The following is a 17,346-nucleotide window of genomic DNA, read 5'->3' as shown; positions in this document are numbered from 1 at the left end:
AGAACTGTCCTGCTTTTTAACTACTACCTGGGCGGAGGGTAGAAAATCAGCTGGACATCTACTTCTGCGTGTGGATCGAAGAGATTTTTTTTTATTATTAACTTCACTACTGCAGAATCAAAATAAGATATATGGGGACACCTTTGGCTTAAAAGCCACATCCAAACTCAAAATAGAAATTCTCGTATTTGTTTTCTGCCTCATGAATTTCAAATCTAGAACCCTGACTTATCTTCCTAAATCTTTGCCTAAACAGATCCTGCAGCTGAATACCTTGATCCTGCTTCTGGTTGGTGACCTGTCTAGGGGTGACAGACAAAAGATTATGACCATCTGTACCATCGATGTACACGCCCGTGATGTGGTTGCAAAACTCGTCCTTAACAAGGTTAGATAAGTCCTTTCAGTTATATGTAACTCTTGTTTCTTGTTTCTTGTTTGTGTAGAATTAATCAGAAGTGAAGTTTCAAAATGAAATAAGAAACCTTCTTGGGGGGTGTTTCATGTCATGTTCCAGTCATAAAAGAATGTTCCTGTGGGCACACACCCATAGTCCATCTCCTGCCAGAATGTTTCTCTAGACTGCATAATTGTGCCGAGGCACTTGAGCAGTCCTACACAACTGAATAGCCGTATTAGTATTTTGAAAGTTCTAAGCGAAAATGAATGGTCTATGTTAATACACGCTCAATACTTATCCGATCTACTATACTTCCATATAGAATGTTTTTACCATTCGATTTTTGAAATGTTCCCTTAACCAAAATGACCCAGGGTATGCATAAAGAAGGTAAATGGTCATGCGTTTTGACCCTTGTTGAGGATTTTTCAAGATTAGTTGTTTTTGACCCCAGTAGAGTCTTTCCTAAAGGATAAGACATTTTGATCCAAGCAAAGTCTTTCTTCAGTTGAGAGATATTAATGAAAGAAAAAACACCCTTTTCACACAAAGTTGTGTGCTTTCAGATGCTTGATTTCAAGACCTCAAAATCTAATTCTGAGGTCTCAAAATCAAACTCATGGTAAATTACTTTTTTCTCGAAAACTATGTTACTTCAGAGGGAGCCGTTTCTCACAATGTTTGATACTATCAACAGCTCCCCATTACGCGTTACCAAGTAAGGTTTTATGCTAATGCTTATTTTGAGTAAGTACCAATAGTGTCCACTGCCTTTAAAGATAACACTTTTTGACCCAAGTAGAGTCTTTGTCAAAATCCGACACTTCATTCTAGCAAAGCATTTCTCAGAGAATATTTTTTTTAAAAGACTGCTAACATCAAAACCACTAGCCATCAACCTATTTTACATTTTCTTTAATTGTTGCTGAATGATTATCTCTTTAGATTGAGAACGCTCAAGCCTTCCAGTGGTTGAGTCAGTTACGTCATCGCTGGGATGATGATGGCAAACATTGCTACGCTAACATCTGTGATGCCCAGTTCCGCTACTCCTACGAGTATCTCGGTAACACGGCTCGTCTGGTCATCACCCCTCTCACTGACAGGTACATTTCAAACTTTGCAATTGTATATATTTGTTTTGCGGTAACACAATGTGTGTGTCTACTTGCTAGGTAGAGTTTGTTCTTTGTAGAACTGTCTTGCTGTATATTCTACTACCGCGGAGTAGATTTTCGGATTTTCTGGAAACCTCTTGGTTCTGAAAAGAACTGTCCCGCTTTTGCAATTATACTCAACTCATTAAAGGCAAAGTATAAAGAACCTAAAGAACCTAAAGAATGGCCCTTGAACATGAGTGAAACATTTCTAAAGTTAATATCGACAGTATTATTGACACATTTCTGGTGATTATTACCGTTTTCTTTGTTAGAGGTATTTATTAATGGTAATGACAATGTGGGGAGCCGGTCTTCACAGCTCGGTCCATTACAACTGGCGGTCCAGCTATCAACCCAGTCATTACCATGCAGTGAAGGCCAGCTTCCCACACAGTTATTCCTGAGTTTAGATTCAGTTGTTTGAGGTCTTGAAAAATGGATGCAGCATTTAAAGAATTTTCAAATCAGCCTAGAACCAAATTACGTGTGACATGTGTAAGGGGGTACAGCTGTTTCTTCTCTGCTGTATTCAAATGTTTTTTGTATTAAATTTTGTTAAGGGTAGCATTAAAAAGGTTTTTAAAAACTTTTACGTTTTAGTAAATTTAAAGTGATTTCAATAACTTTAAAATGTTAAACTTGAGTAATTCTGATTTCTTTTTTTACAGATGCTACATCACTCTAACTCAGTCACTCCATTTAGTGATGAGCGGTGCTCCTGCCGGCCCAGCAGGAACCGGTAAGACTGAGACCACTAAGGATCTTGGCAGAGCCTTGGGTATCATGGTCTACGTCTTCAACTGCTCCGAGCAGATGGACTACAAGGTGAGAGGGTTGACGATGGACTTTGACCCATGTTCATGACTTGTTGTTAAGCATAAAAATTGCACCTTTTTGTTTTATTAAAAAAAGATTATTAGCACAAAAATTTTATATTAACTTGTTCAAGACAAAGAATCTTGCATTCTTAATTAATGTGACTAGTAATCTTGTGAAACAGATAACGGTTTGGCTTCACAAAGCGCTAAGATTCATCTCAAGATAAGTTGTCAATTAAGAGTGATTTGCAGTAAAGATCAATCTTAGCTCTTTGTGAAATCGATCCAGTGTTTTACGAGTGGGTAGTTGCAACATTGTTTTTATGTTAATATGAATGTTTGTATTTGCCAAGCACCTTTGAAAAACAGTGCTTTACTAAAAGGTTCTACCAAGATAAACAAGAAAATAATTCCCCCCCCCCAAAAAAAAAAAAAAAATGAACAACTATATTAATTTATTATTGACTTTTCAAACCTGTATTTCCGTTATTCTATGTAGTCCTGTGGTAACATCTACAAGGGTCTGTCTCAAACTGGAGCCTGGGGATGCTTTGACGAGTTCAATCGTATCTCCGTTGAGGTGCTGTCTGTGGTGGCTGTCCAGGTAAGTTGTTCATTCTTCGTGAAACAAAGGTTTCTGCAGATCCTTAAAAAGTATTTAAAAGTCTTAAATTGAGCTGTCCAAATTTAAGGCCTCCAAAAGCATTCAAAAGTATTGACTTATTTTAGGTCGTATAAAATGGATGTAGCGTTTGATGAGTTTTCCAATCAGCTCCTTAAGAACCAAATTATGCTGCTTGTAAAATATAAGCAAGTGTGAGCGGGCTGTTTCTACCCTGCTTTTACACTTATTTGTTTTCTTGAATTTTGTGAAGGGTAACATTAACAGGTATTTCAAAGACCCCATGCAAATTTAACATCTATTAAAAACTCATTAACTTATCTTAATTTATACAACCCCCACCCCTCTCCCTCATCCACAGGTGAAGTGTGTCCAGGACGCTATTCGTGACAAGAAGACCAACTTTAACTTCCAAGGGGAGGAGATCGTGATGGTTCCTACCGTTGGTATCTTCATCACCATGAATCCCGGCTACGCTGGGAGGACTGAGTTACCTGAGAACCTCAAAGCTCTCTTCAGGTTGGTCATTTTACACTAGTTTTCTGGAACGATTTTGGGGTTAAACGAATACATCAACTATAGCGCAAATAGAACCAGCGACTTCCAGATTAACCTGTCGGTGCTCTAACACCTGGGTTAATTTACATACAAACTGACTTCGTTCTTGCTCCCTAAACTTGTCCATGCAAAGCTTCATACCTTATTCTTTTTGTGTTTCTGGTTTATGTACAGACCATGTGCCATGGTGGTCCCTGACTTTGAGTTGATTTGTGAGATCATGTTGGTGGCAGAAGGTTTCCTGGAGGCTCGTCTACTTGCCCGTAAATTCATCACACTGTACACACTGTGTAAAGAACTGCTCTCAAAACAGGTAAATTTTGTTACAAGTTCATTACAACGGGATACTAGGGGGCAGCAATCTTATTACTTGACTTGGTAATTACATTGTTCTTGGACTGTTCTTGAAACTTTAGCCAGTTTCCCCTGATTCTGCAGAAAGTTCTTTGAAAATAAACCTTTTTTGCCATGTTCTGATGAACAGATATGAATGATTATGGACACTTTTCCCCCATTAGTATGTTGAATGTAGTTCTAAATATCTCCCTAATTGTTCTACAAAATTCTCTGATTGCAAGTTACAAATGTTGGCAGCTCTTTGAATTGAAATTAGAAATTATTAATATTTTTAAGATTCTTTTTGCTGAAGGTTCATTTACTCTTTTCAATCACGAATTACCTCCCAATGCTTCATCTAACGCCCTTAATTATTTATGTCTATACCTCAGGACCACTACGATTGGGGCTTACGTGCCATCAAGTCCGTACTCGTGGTGGCCGGCTCCCTGAAACGTGGCGATAAACAGCGTCCAGAAGACCAGGTCCTCATGCGAGCCCTTCGGGACTTCAACATCCCCAAGATTGTGACGGACGACTTTCCTGTCTTCATGGGTCTGATCACGGATCTGTTCCCAGCCCTGGACGTGCCCCGTAAGAGGTCCCCAGACTTCGAGGCTCTGGTGAAGAAGTCCACGCTGGATCTAAAGCTCCAGTCTGAGGATAATTTCATCTTGAAGGTGGTGCAGCTTGAGGAGCTGCTTGCCGTCAGACATTCTGTGTTCGTCATCGGAAACGCTGGAACAGGGAAAAGCAAGGTAAAAGCAGGGTGCATAAAACATCGGTTGCTAAACATTTGTTTTCCATGTTGCAAATATACACTCGGTTATTTAAAAAGAAGGTCAAAATTTAAAGATAAACACAAGATAACAATTTATTTGTAAAAAGACACATAAGAGACATTTATGGACTCTGGTTCTGAAGACAATTCTTGTATTGACAGTTTGTTCCCAACATAAAAACCAAACATCACTGGTTTTGGGCCATAAATAACTGAGAATGTATACAAAATTTGATTTGTTTTTCTTTCTTCAAAATTGTGGGTGGGTTGAAAAGAGATTTTTGTTTTTTATGAAGAAAAGAAGACAAAATACCCAGAGGCCAAGATCATTAATTTTATTCCTGATTAAACTACAAAGTAAAAGTTGTTTGTTGTAAAGCCATGTAAAGCCATTATAAACTATTGATGTTGGAGACCTCTGATCTTAAATATCTGGTTCCATTTAAGAAATATTTGGTTAATTTTTTTTTTTTTTTCACTAATTGTTGACTATTCTAAATGGCTCATTAGATGGCCTTTGAATTATGTGACCCTTGACATTTTTATTCATTTCTGATCAGCAGAGTGAGAATTCAAGTCCCAGTCGTTGCACTTGTATCCTTGGAGCAAGATACTTTACCATAAATATTTTGTCATTCTGAAGGAGCTAACTGTTTTATAATTGTCTTTTTGATTATCAGGTTTTGAAGGTTCTGAACCGCACCTACACAAACATGAAGCAGAAACCTGTCATGCAGATCCTCAATCCTAAAGCAGTGACCAACGACGAGTTGTTTGGAATCATCAACCCTGCTACACGAGAATGGAAAGATGGTCAGTAGATGTCCTTGCCCTATTTTAATCAGATTTCAAGTTTTGTTGACAACAAAAAACTGATTGTCCTCTCTGAAACAAATTTCCTTTTGTCTAAAATACTATTACCGACTGGCTTGACTGTTAAAATTATTAAAAATTCGTAAGTTAAATTTTCCCTGAATTCACTTTTTGTGTGTTAAAGTTTAAGCAACTCAAGCTTCACCACTTTCTGTGAATTTCATCTCATGGTTTTGCTCGATGTTGATGGACTTGTTCTGCACTTTCCAGGTGTTTATATCCCCTTGTGGGACTTTGCCGTGTTCCCTTGATGGGAAGATCATCTATAAATAAACAAAAAACTAAAAAATAGAGAAAAAGTGGGAGTGAGAAAATCAACTTGACAAGAAAGTAATCTGAAATCCCTCTCTTTCAGCCCTTCATCCTCTCCAGCAAAATTCAAATAATTTGATGAAATCTCCATTTTTCACTGTCCAGGTTTGTTCTCTGTGATCATGCGAGATATGAGTAACATTACTCACGACTACAACAAGTGGATCGTACTGGATGGTGACATTGATCCCATGTGGATCGAGTCTCTCAACACCGTCATGGACGACAACAAGGTAATTATTCTATCTCGGCAAATCGTCCTGACTGGTTTCACACTCGTTCCTCATTCTGGTTTTTCATTCTTTTTACTTTTTGGGGGTTAACTCGTTTTTATGACCTTGTAGAATGTTAACAATCTGTTGTCAAGCGAGTGCGTGGCAACATATTCATTTCCTTGCGGTGATTCTAGTTTTTGTTTTTAAAACATGGATTGATGAAACCAGGTGTTGTACTGTAAAACCAAATTGAATTTAACGGGGGTTATAAATTTATTTCACGGAGTGATATCTTTCGCAAGCAGTCCATGATTAGAAACTACAGGCCTTGAATTGTCACTCTTGAAGATCCACAGCAATTTTCCTCACAGGAAGGAGCCCTTCTATAAAACCCAGTTGTTTTTCCATTATTATATTACTGTTTTCTTTTCAGGTTTTGACGTTGGCCAGTAACGAACGCATTCCTTTGAGTCCATCTATGCGTCTACTGTTTGAGATCAGTCATCTGCGTACCGCCACTCCTGCCACTGTATCCAGAGCTGGTATCCTGTATATCAATCCATCTGATCTGGGCTGGAACCCGTGAGTACAAAACTCTTCTTTTTCTTTTTTCTTTTTTATAATACTGGTTGTAAAGCCAATGACTCCCAGAAAAGGAAACTTAATCACTATATGCTGCCAAGAATCCAATGGAGAAAAAGCAAGGAAGTTTTTACCTTTAGATGTGGGAAGAAAAAATATACAGAGATAGACCACATTTCATCTGAGGTTAATGTCGTTTGCGACATCCTGCAACAACAATAATCATTATAATTATATAAACGTATGCAAAGATACCAAAAGATACAATAGGGGAGGGGTTACCATTATATGCGCCCTTAGCCAAGATCCTTTGGGTATATTGGACTGCTAAATAATTTAAAGTTAAACTTAATAAACTATTATTCATGGCTTCACATTTGTCTCAGCATTGAGGAATGTTTATCAAATCCGAAACAAATTACAGGAAACTTGAGAAAAGTCTTGCATCGTTGGCTTGTAACAAATAACAATTTCTCAAGCATGGATGTTTTGTATGTAAAGGATTTTATAATATTGTTTGTGACAGCTTGCGCTTAACAACATGGCTTCACATTTGTCCCAGCATTGAGGATTATTTGTCTGTTCTTAAAACAAACTGCAGGGAAACTCGAAACAGTCGAAACATTTTGTAATTTCCCTGGTAACAAATTTAAACAGTTTCTCAAGCTCGGATGTTGTGTGTGATTAAATGATCCAATCGGATAAACTTTTTTATTTCTGTCTCCAGGATTGTAACCAGTTGGATCGAGACGAGAGAGGTGCAGTCAGAGCGAGCCAACCTCACAATCCTCTTCGATAAATATCTCCCACCGGTGCTTGATACCCTCAGAATACGCTTCAAGAAGATCATTCCAATTCCAGGTAATAATCAAGTCCACCCCCCCTCCCTTATGTTAGACCATTTCATATATTGTATGGGATTGGTAGTTATTAAAATATCTCTTGAAAATAAATTTAACTCTACATTACATTTGGGAGGTTAAACATTTAATAAAAAACTTCTTTTTTTTAAGCCTTTGAGAAAGACTAGTGTCGAAATGTCATGCCAATAGCTATTTTTTTGCATTTATGCATAACGTCTAGTTGAGTGGTTAAGCAGTTTGCAGCAGCTAATTCTATTTTCTCATTCTCTGTAGGGGTTATATAAATAAATTGAGCTTACAACTAATAACTAACATTTTTGTTGCAACAGTTCAAATAATTTATGAAAATTTATGTTAATCTTCTGTTCAAATTAAACTGGTCGAGGATTCCCTCTCACTTTTTATCCTGATGGTACAATATCAAGTGTTTCTCTGCCAAATTTTGTAAATCAATCAGAAAATTACTTCCTCAAGGACTGTTATAAACTCATTATTGATGAATGTTTGTTGACCTTGCACCGTACAGAGCAAAGCATGGTGCAGATGTTGTGCTACCTTCTGGAGGTCTTACTGACGCCTGAGACCACCCCACCAGACTGCTCCAAGGAACTCTACGAGCTCTACTTTGTCTTTGCCTGCGTCTGGGCTTTCGGTGGTGCCATGTTTCAGGATCAGGTCAGTGCTAACAGCTGGTTCATTGAAAACAATATCGTAACCCATAATGTGCCTCAACTGGGGCGATTTCTGTCGAATAACAACTAGTTACAGGAAATCCATTACATGCTGGCAAAACACAGAAATGAAGCCCTGGTCTTGCAAACCAGGCCCCATATTCAAAGAGCTGCTACCATGCACAACAAATTGAATTAAAATGTTCTGCTTAGCATCAAAATGTGGGTTACCAGTCACAGAAGGTGTTGGTGACGTGGTGTTTGGGCTGGTAACTTTAATCTAAGTCTAGTGCACTTTTAAGCTAAGTAGCTACGCACAACAAAATAGTGTTTACCAGACTCAGGTTACCAGAGAAGAAACGTTATCACTCACATATGCATATCTCTGACTGGTATCCTGTTAATTTTGTTTGGCTTGGTGGCAATTTGTTAAGCAATCTTTTCTGCTGAAACAGTTTTATGAAACTTTGCCCCTAGTACATGAGAAAGCTTAACTACTTTTGGGCTTTAGCAGCTCTGCCGATTTTGGCCAAGTAGGTTACTCTCTAAAACTTTATCTAAATCTATAACAATGATATCAAGTTTTCTTCCGTTTCAAGAAGCATAATCACATAGATCCCAAATCAATCCATAATTATTGACTTTTATGTCCATCTTTTAATAATCCACTCTTTTGTACGCAGTTGGTCGACTACCGTGTGGAGTTCAGTAAGTGGTGGGTGACTGAGTTCAAGACCATCAAGTTCCCAGGCCAAGGGACCGTCTTTGATTACTACATTGATCCCGGCTCCAAGAAGTTCATCCCATGGACTGAGATGGTGCCCAAGTTTGAGCTGGACCCTGAAATTCCTCTACAGGTAGGGACGTGTCCGATCAGCTCAAAGTTTTTTGTTTATATATTTTAAAGCAATTTAGGGGAAAGAGTGGTAAATGTTCCAAATTCAGGTTTAAATTTGTAATCAGCTTTGGTCATTAATACACTTTAAATGTTAGCACAGTGAGTGCATGCCAGTTGAGATACGCAATCCATTGGACAAGGCACACAAAACCATAACATGGAATTATCTTGTTATGAGCTGTTGTGCAGGCTCTGCAAAAAAGAACCACTGGTTGAAAAATTTGAGTTTTCACACCTTTGGATTGTTTTCGCTGTATGTAATCCAGAGGCTAGCTGTTGCTGAAAGCAACTGCAACAAGAGGCTGAGATAGTAAGACATGTTATATTCACATCCATACAGAGTCTGCCTTCGAAACTTTGAAATGTGAAAAGCGACATCAATATACCAGAAATATCTTGTATAAAAAAAACAATTTTCTTTAAGTTCACTGTTTTGCCTTAGAAGGGCCCATTGGTTGAGGCTTTCCCAGTAAAGTTAACACCATCTTTTTGCCCCTTTGTTGCTATGAAGTTTTTCAGTTCAATGTCATTGATTTGAATGTGTTCAATCCGCAGGCTGTCCTAGTACACACCGCTGAAACAACGCGTGTTCGGTACTTTGCGGATCTGTTGATGGCCAAGGGTCGCCCGGTCATGCTCGTCAGTAACGCCGGTCTCGGTAAGAGCGTACTCGTCGGTGACAAACTCAATGCGCTGTCCGAGGACTACATGGTGGCCAATGTACCCTTCAATTACTACACTACGTCAGAGATGTTGCAAGGTAAAGTACTAGGGTGTATTGGAACTGGGGGCTGATAAGGCCAGTGCCCAATTTCAAAGAGCTGCTAAGCACACAAATTTGCTTAGCATGAGATTTCTTCCTCGGTAAAAACAGAATTACAATCCAAATATCCATTTGTTGCATATTGATTGTTACAGGTATTCAGCTGATGTTTGCTCATCCTGAAAATCATGTGGAAATGTTGTTGGTAATCCGGTTTTTATTGAGGCCGAAATTTCATGCTAAGCAATTTTTTGTGCTTAGCAGCTCTATGAAGTTGGGCCCAGGTCTGAATCGGCGACTTTGGCTACAGCTATGGCTAGATTGCACGCTCTGCCTATCCTTCAACACTGACAGACGTGCTGATCTACATGTAGCTGTAGCTGAAATCACTGTTTCGGACACGACCTATGAATCCTGTATCATGCTGTCATCATCTTGGTTCCCTGAATCCATAAAGAGTAATGAATGCTAATATTTCTTTCACAAAAATGAACCAGACTGTTTTTCTTCCGGTCTCGTTTGAAAGAAAATCAAGATAGCCACATCATCATGAAGGTCTATAAGCATTAGACATTGATAATAAAAACTCTTAGAAACTTGATCATTCTTTTCTAGTTAGATAGAGTTTTGTCCCATAATAGTTTGCCTTACAACCAGACAGATTGAGCAAGTTTATTTTTCTACTGACCATTGCTGCCATAGATTTTAGATATGACACTTTGAAAAATTGAAACACAACGTTTTGGTACAGATCCAGTGAATGATGGCATTGCACCCCGTCCCTCAGCCAGATCGAGTGGCCGTGGCCTTCGTGAAAAAACAAAGAGACTTTAGTTATACCATTCCATCTTAATTTGTTTCTAGGTGTTCTTGAAAAGCCCCTTGAGAAGAAGGCCGGCCGTAACTTCGGTCCGCCGGGCAGCAAGAAGCTGGTGTACTTCATTGACGACATGAACATGCCAGAGGTAGACACCTACGGTACCGTGCAGCCGCACACCCTCATCCGTCAGCACATGGATTACAAGTGCTGGTACGACCGCACTAAGCTGTCGTTGAAGGAGGTTCATAACTGCCAGTATGTGTCGTGCATGAACCCAACGGCCGGTAGTTTCACCATCAATTCCAGACTTCAGGTAAAGAAGAAGAATCGGCAGAAGTTGTATTTTATCAATATAAACCACAAGGGAAACTCACTGGGTAAATTTTTAAATGATTTTGGGGGTTGAACAAAGAAAGAGTGGGATTTGAACCAATGACCTCTGTATTAACATGCCGGCGCTCTACCATTAACTGAGCTGTCTAGTCCTATGTTGGCGGTCTCCCTATTTTTGGCAATATCTTTGTTCAGGGGTGCCAGTCAGAAGCCATTAACGGTTAACTGCCTTGTGACCAGGGATCACACCCAAATTAAGATACAACCTGGGAAGCGGCAGAAGTCGCATTTGCTTAGCTTTTACTGACATTGATGTGTAAATTGTTTCATGTTTTTATCCCTTGAAATGAATATTCGAATCTTGAGGAAACGAGCCCAAATTTTCACAGATATGTTACTTTGTGCACATGTTGGGATACACCAAGTGAGAACACTGGTCTTTGACAATTACCAAACGTGTCCAGTGCCTTCAATGGTCACAAACTGATTCTTCTTTATCTACAAACAGCGTCATTTCTGCGTCTTTGCCTTGAGCTTCCCCGGAGCGGACGCCCTCGTGCACATCTACAGCAGCATCCTCTCCCAGCATCTGGGGCTGATCACAGCGCCCTCTTCAGTCCAGAAGATGTGCGGCACTGTCGTCCAGGCGGCCCTGGACCTCCACAAGAAGGTGGCCCAGACCTTCCTGCCGACTGCCATCAAGTTCCACTACGTCTTCAACCTCAGAGACCTCTCCAATATTTTCCAGGTTAGGATTGTGTTTCTGTTTGCTTAGCGGCTCTTTCTGACAAAGAGCATCTATGACCTCAAATTTTGTTTTTTATTAATACCTGGTTATTTTTCAATGATTTTTTACGCTGTTGTGACAGCAGGATGGCAAGCCAAGTTGTAAATGTGTGGTGCGAAAATGTTTTGGATTGAAAAAAGAAAGATAAGAAAGCAGAAACAAGATGTTTTAATCCAAATTAAACAAAGAGAAAATGGTCATGATTGTCAAAATCAGATCGATAGCATTTTGTGGAAAAAAATTGTGTCCGAATTTTTGTTAAGCATGTTATTGAAAAGATGCTATTGTATGCATGGCTAGAATGCTGGCCGTACATATAAATTTCACTGATGTGCTGTAGCAGCTTCATAGAAACTGGTCCAACTTCGATAAACTTGTCTGACATGTACATCTTGGCTTTACAAACAGTGCACAACACCGCACGCAAAATACAGACTGTACACGTTACATGGTATTTTGGCAGTAATCTTAATATCTGGGTAATTTAGGTCCTGAAATTAGGCCCTGCTTTGATAAATATTATATTTAAGAATGACCTGGGAAATGTGTGTTCTGATTTACTCCACAGGGTCTTTTGTACTCTACCTCCGACTGCCTGAAGGCGCCAGTGGACTTTGTGCGCCTATGGCAACACGAGGCCACTCGTGTCTACGGTGACAAGCTTGTTGAAGATAAGGACATTGAGACGTTCAACAAGACCATCAATGACTTCAGCAAGAAGTATTTTGAGGTAAGTCGGGATGTTCTGCTAGTTATCCAGCACTCTTGCAACAAGTGGCAACAACCCTTGAATACCATGCGGGTGGTTGTTCGTATGTTCTTACTTTCTCTAGTTCTGCACAATGTAATTAGTGTGTCGTGGCTGGGCAGTTTAGTACATCGGACTCAAGTTCTTGTTGATGTGAGGTTCGAATCTCGGTCATGCAATTGTGTCCTTTAGCAAGACACTTAACTATAATTGCTTCTCATCACACAGGGGTAGGCCTGAATTGGTATATGTGAGGGCAGAGATGGTTCCTGTGAAAGCTTAGAGCGCTACAAACTTCTTAGCACGGGCTGTATAATCCCCCAGGTAGCTGAGAAATAGTTCATGGTTTTCACCTATTTTCTCCTGACTCGCACAAAGGATGAAGCCCAAGTTTTCTCACCTTTCTTATTTCATGATGGTTGATCACACCAAAACATAAACACTGTCTACAACTATTTTGTCAGCTCTACCAATCCTGTCTAATATCTTCACTACACAATACAATATTACCTAATTAAATTATCATTTTCCTTTTTATCATCTCACTCTTGCCCAGGATGTCGATGAGCAAGCGATGATGGCCAAGCCTAACATCTACTGCCACTTCGCCAGCGGCATCGGTGACCCCAAGTACCTCTCGGTACCAGACTGGCCAGACCTAAGCAAGCTCCTGGTCGAGGCCTTGGATAGCTACAACGAAATCAATGCTGTCATGAGCCTGGTGTTGTTTGAGGACGCCATGCAGCATGTGTAAGTCTTAAAATTGCATTTGAAATTGTTGATACTTTCAAAAAGTCACTAGACGCAAAGATTTCCGAGTCATTTTTCAAGCCCAATATTGTGGCGTGCATTTCCAGGCTGAGCGGTCAACCGCATCGGACTCAAGCTCTTGTGTTTCTCATCAGGAAAAGAAGAACTGACTATCATTATCAATATCAGTGTAACAAACTTCCGTGAAAGTTGATTTATAGGTGTTCTGGGATACAAATACTTACATGAGTCATTGTGAAATCTTTTTTGTCAATGTTTTATTCCATGTTACAACAATGTGCTTTTCTCTTTGCAGCTGTCGTATCAATCGTATCCTGGAGTCGCCCCGAGGTAACGCTCTTCTTGTTGGTGTAGGAGGCAGCGGCAAGCAGAGTCTTGCTCGTCTGGCTGCGTACATCAGCAGCTTGGAGGTGTATCAGATTACATTGAGGAAAGGTTACGGCATTCCAGATCTCAAGGTAAAGTTCAACATTTCTATAATTTATAATAATTTCTACTTCTTAGTCACTAAAACAAAAATTGAAAGTGTTCTGAAAGGTAACAGTTGACACACAGCAACAACCTAACACTATGTTTTATCTTGTTAGGTGTTGCCACTTGGCCTTTGAGAAAGCCAGATTTGGGTTGTTTACAATATGTGTGATTTATAAATACACCACAGGTGTTTGTGTTCATAAGCAGTTAACAACTTTTAACTTTTTTTTTCTTTCTGATAAAGCTTTTCCTTTCGAGCACGTCAGTGGTCAGACTGCAGTTCTTTTGTTATCAAAGTAAAAACAAAAATTTGCAATGAAAATTTGATTTTTGTCTTGACCCATTAGCTCGACTTGGCACAGACCTGCCTGAAGGCCGGCCTGAAGAACATTGGAACGGTCTTTTTAATGACAGACGCCCAGGTCGCCGATGAAAAGTTCCTGGTCCTCATCAACGATCTCCTTGCTTCGGGAGAGATCCCGGGCCTGCTTGCTGATGACGAGATTGAGAATGTCATCGCAGGTGTTCGCAATGAGGTCAAAGGTCAAGGGTTGCAAGACACACGTGAGAACTGCTGGAAGTTCTACATTGACAGGTTGCGACGTCAGTTGAAGGTAGGGAGTTATCAAATGTTCAAAAGGATAGGGGAGGATTGTAATTTTGTTTATTGCTGTTTATATACAAGTATACAATAGAAATTGCCTTGTATCTCATGCTAACATTAAAATACAGAAAATATTGTTAACAATTAAGGAAAACATTATTTATTGAGACATTAACAAAATAATAGTTTATACAATTCAAAATTACACCCAAATTACATATTACTTATACAAATAGATGAATAAAGCATTCAAAAGAAGCATGAGCTCATTAAAAGATCAGCCAATCATAAAAACCACAAAGATAAACATATGAAAAGTACCCCTAAAATAAAACACGCACACTAGCAAACATTCCCTGCTAACCTTTAAAATACCCTTTTTCCTTTCCCAACCAGGTGGTTCTTTGTTTCTCCCCCGTGGGAAACACTCTCCGTGTACGAGGTCGTAAGTTCCCAGCCATCACTAACTGCACTAGCATCGATTGGTTCCATGAGTGGCCACAAGAGGCCTTGGTGTCTGTCAGCAAACGATTCCTGGAGGAAGTGGATCTCCTTGGGGTAGGTTTACTTTTGGATTTGTGTTGTTGTTGTTGTTTTTGCTGTTTTTGTTCTTGGTGTTGTTGTTCTTCTTGTTAATGTTTTGAGGGGTTTTTTTGTTGAAGAAATACACATCAGGTGAAAAGAATGTGTCTGACTTTTTAGAAAAATATGTTAACTATATAAGTTATCACACAAGCGCGAGTGGAATACGGAAAAATATAGCGCTTCTGCGTCCCATATCCAACGAGGCCGAAGGCCGAGATGGATATGGGACGCAGACGCGCTATATTTTTTTGTGTTTCCACGAGCGCGCGTGTAATAACGTATTTATCTTCAAGCAAACTTGGTGCGTGATATAGAACACACAAGACGCATGGTAGTGATATTAGCCGTGCAATATAGGTTTTTATCACCACTCCATTCTGCCAATCTGATTGGAGGATTAGCGCGAACTTGAAGATAATATTTTTTTTTTTTTTTTTGAATAGAAGAAAAAAACATATATAAGTTTTGTTACAAACGTGGCCCCTTGAAACAGACACATGTCCCCAGTTGTCACCTAATGGCCCAATTTCATGGCTGCTCAAGGACACAAATTACCTAGGCACAAGACAATATTGTGCTTACCAAAGTTAGATTACCAGCCAAAAGACCATATCACACGTGCTGTGTAGAACTGGTTTCCTGTCCAATTTTAGCTAAAGCAAGATTTTCTGCATCAGCAGTTCCCTCAAATTGTAAATCAACAACAAATTTTACGAAGAAAAATCAAACATAACGTGTTTCTGTCTGGAAAACTAAACAAGCAACAATGAAGTTTTCATGGTAATGTTTTTGTGTTAACTCTTCTTTGTAGCCTGAACTAAAGGGTTCCGTTGCCGAGTTCATGGCCTTTGTGCACACCAGCGTCAATGAGATGAGCAAGATCTACCTGCAGAACGAGAGACGCTACAACTACACCACGCCCAAGAGCTTCTTGGAGCAGATTAAGCTGTACCAGAACCTGTTGGGCCAGAAGAGTAAAGAGTTGACTGCTAAGATGGAACGTCTGGAGAATGGTCTGACCAAGCTTCAGAGCACAGCACAACAGGTAGGGAATAAACTGAAAGAGGCTATCTTTAAGAGGCTATCTTTGCATTTGTATATATCTGTAAATTGTGATTATATTCTTGTCGTATATTGTTGCTATGCCTTTCTTGTATGTATTGTATAGTCTTCTTTACGCAGAGAAGACAAATTTCATGTTTTTTATTTTATCATGACAATAAATATTTTAAACTGTAAGGGGGGAAATATATTGTGGCCTCAGGACCATAAGTTGAATAGAGCAAGCTAGCCAAAACAATGAGACCAATTAAGAGCTCACTCCACAGCAGAGAAGTTAATAACCAGAAGTCCTCTTGATCCACTGAGTGGTAGTCCTGCTGATGTCCTACCTTCCGCTTAGGTAGTAGTAAATAAGCAGGACAGTTCTTTTTAAAACTGGGAAGTCTCCAGAAAAAAAGAAAAAAAATAACTCCTAGTGGACTAGTCCTAAGTGTTGAATAACTCCTAGGACTAGTCCTAAAAATAGGACTATCTCTGTGAAATGGATCCCTGTGGACACATTTGTCATGAAAATACCAATCCGTCACTTTAAACGATTCCTTTGGATTCATTTTGGAACACCAGGTGGACGACCTGAAAGCCAAGCTGGCCTCCCAGGAAGCCGAGCTGAAGCTTAAGAACGAGGATGCAGACAAGCTGATCCAGATCGTCGGAGTAGAGACAGAGAAGGTCAGCAAGGAGAAGGCCATCGCTGATGAGGAAGAGAAGAAAGTGGCCGCTATCAACCTGGCCGTCTCTAAGAAGGCCAGGGAATGCGAGGAAGATCTGGCCAAGGCTGAACCTGCTCTCAAGGCCGCCCAGGAGGCTCTGAATACCCTCAATAAGGTACCCTCCTTCTTCCCCTACTCCCAAATTTCATTTGAAAGGTTCGGGTTAGAGATTGGTGTATGTCACCGATATGCTGATTTATAGCTAATTTATCAAGCAAGATAAAGTAAAAGTCATATGAAATTTAAAAATAATAATAACCAGTTTTTATAGAGCGCTTTTCACACCCGAAGGGCGTCTCAAAGCGCTTCAAACTTCAAACTTCATTCATTCCAAAGCCATCTCAGATCCCTGGACAATTTCAGCTGAACTCGGTTCCTGCGTGCTGAGAAAACAGCAAAAAGAAGTTCACACCTTGTAAATGATTACATGGTGCTTAGAAAGCAACAGGTCTCATACTTCAAAATGTAGCTCCACATACCTTGCAAGCAAACATACTGAGTGCTTTGATACGCCCTTCTTATGATGAAGCAAGTGCTAAGTATAAGAACCCAGTATTGATAGTTACGAGGGATGAATGATCCAGTATTAAGTGTGAATGT

At 39.7% G+C, this 17,346-nt stretch overlaps 1 protein-coding gene across 2 annotated transcripts in view; it reads left to right on the top strand.

Annotated features, from left to right (window-relative positions):
* Positions 1–17,346, top strand: part of LOC139944587 (dynein beta chain, ciliary) — a 59,591-nt gene that overhangs the window by 23,989 nt on the left and 18,256 nt on the right. For both annotated transcript variants that reach the window (XM_071941639.1, XM_071941638.1), the window contains 23 exons: positions 257–388; positions 1,346–1,506; positions 2,229–2,385; positions 2,878–2,982; positions 3,362–3,519; positions 3,733–3,871; positions 4,287–4,652; positions 5,356–5,488; positions 5,966–6,093; positions 6,509–6,657; positions 7,385–7,518; positions 8,047–8,195; positions 8,875–9,048; positions 9,645–9,849; positions 10,717–10,985; positions 11,514–11,753; positions 12,361–12,522; positions 13,097–13,290; positions 13,607–13,769; positions 14,133–14,399; positions 14,786–14,947; positions 15,786–16,019; positions 16,601–16,861. In XM_071941639.1, coding sequence (XP_071797740.1) covers positions 257–388; positions 1,346–1,506; positions 2,229–2,385; positions 2,878–2,982; positions 3,362–3,519; positions 3,733–3,871; positions 4,287–4,652; positions 5,356–5,488; positions 5,966–6,093; positions 6,509–6,657; positions 7,385–7,518; positions 8,047–8,195; positions 8,875–9,048; positions 9,645–9,849; positions 10,717–10,985; positions 11,514–11,753; positions 12,361–12,522; positions 13,097–13,290; positions 13,607–13,769; positions 14,133–14,399; positions 14,786–14,947; positions 15,786–16,019; positions 16,601–16,861 — 4,242 coding nt within the window. The remainder of the gene's footprint in view (positions 1–256; positions 389–1,345; positions 1,507–2,228; positions 2,386–2,877; positions 2,983–3,361; positions 3,520–3,732; positions 3,872–4,286; positions 4,653–5,355; positions 5,489–5,965; positions 6,094–6,508; positions 6,658–7,384; positions 7,519–8,046; positions 8,196–8,874; positions 9,049–9,644; positions 9,850–10,716; positions 10,986–11,513; positions 11,754–12,360; positions 12,523–13,096; positions 13,291–13,606; positions 13,770–14,132; positions 14,400–14,785; positions 14,948–15,785; positions 16,020–16,600; positions 16,862–17,346) is intronic.

This window comes from Asterias amurensis, chromosome 11 (assembly GCF_032118995.1).
Source record: "Asterias amurensis chromosome 11, ASM3211899v1".
Classification (NCBI taxonomy): Eukaryota; Metazoa; Echinodermata; class Asteroidea; order Forcipulatida; family Asteriidae; genus Asterias; species Asterias amurensis.
Note: the sequence above shows the minus strand (reverse complement) of the source record. Positions and strands in the feature narration are given on the sequence as shown.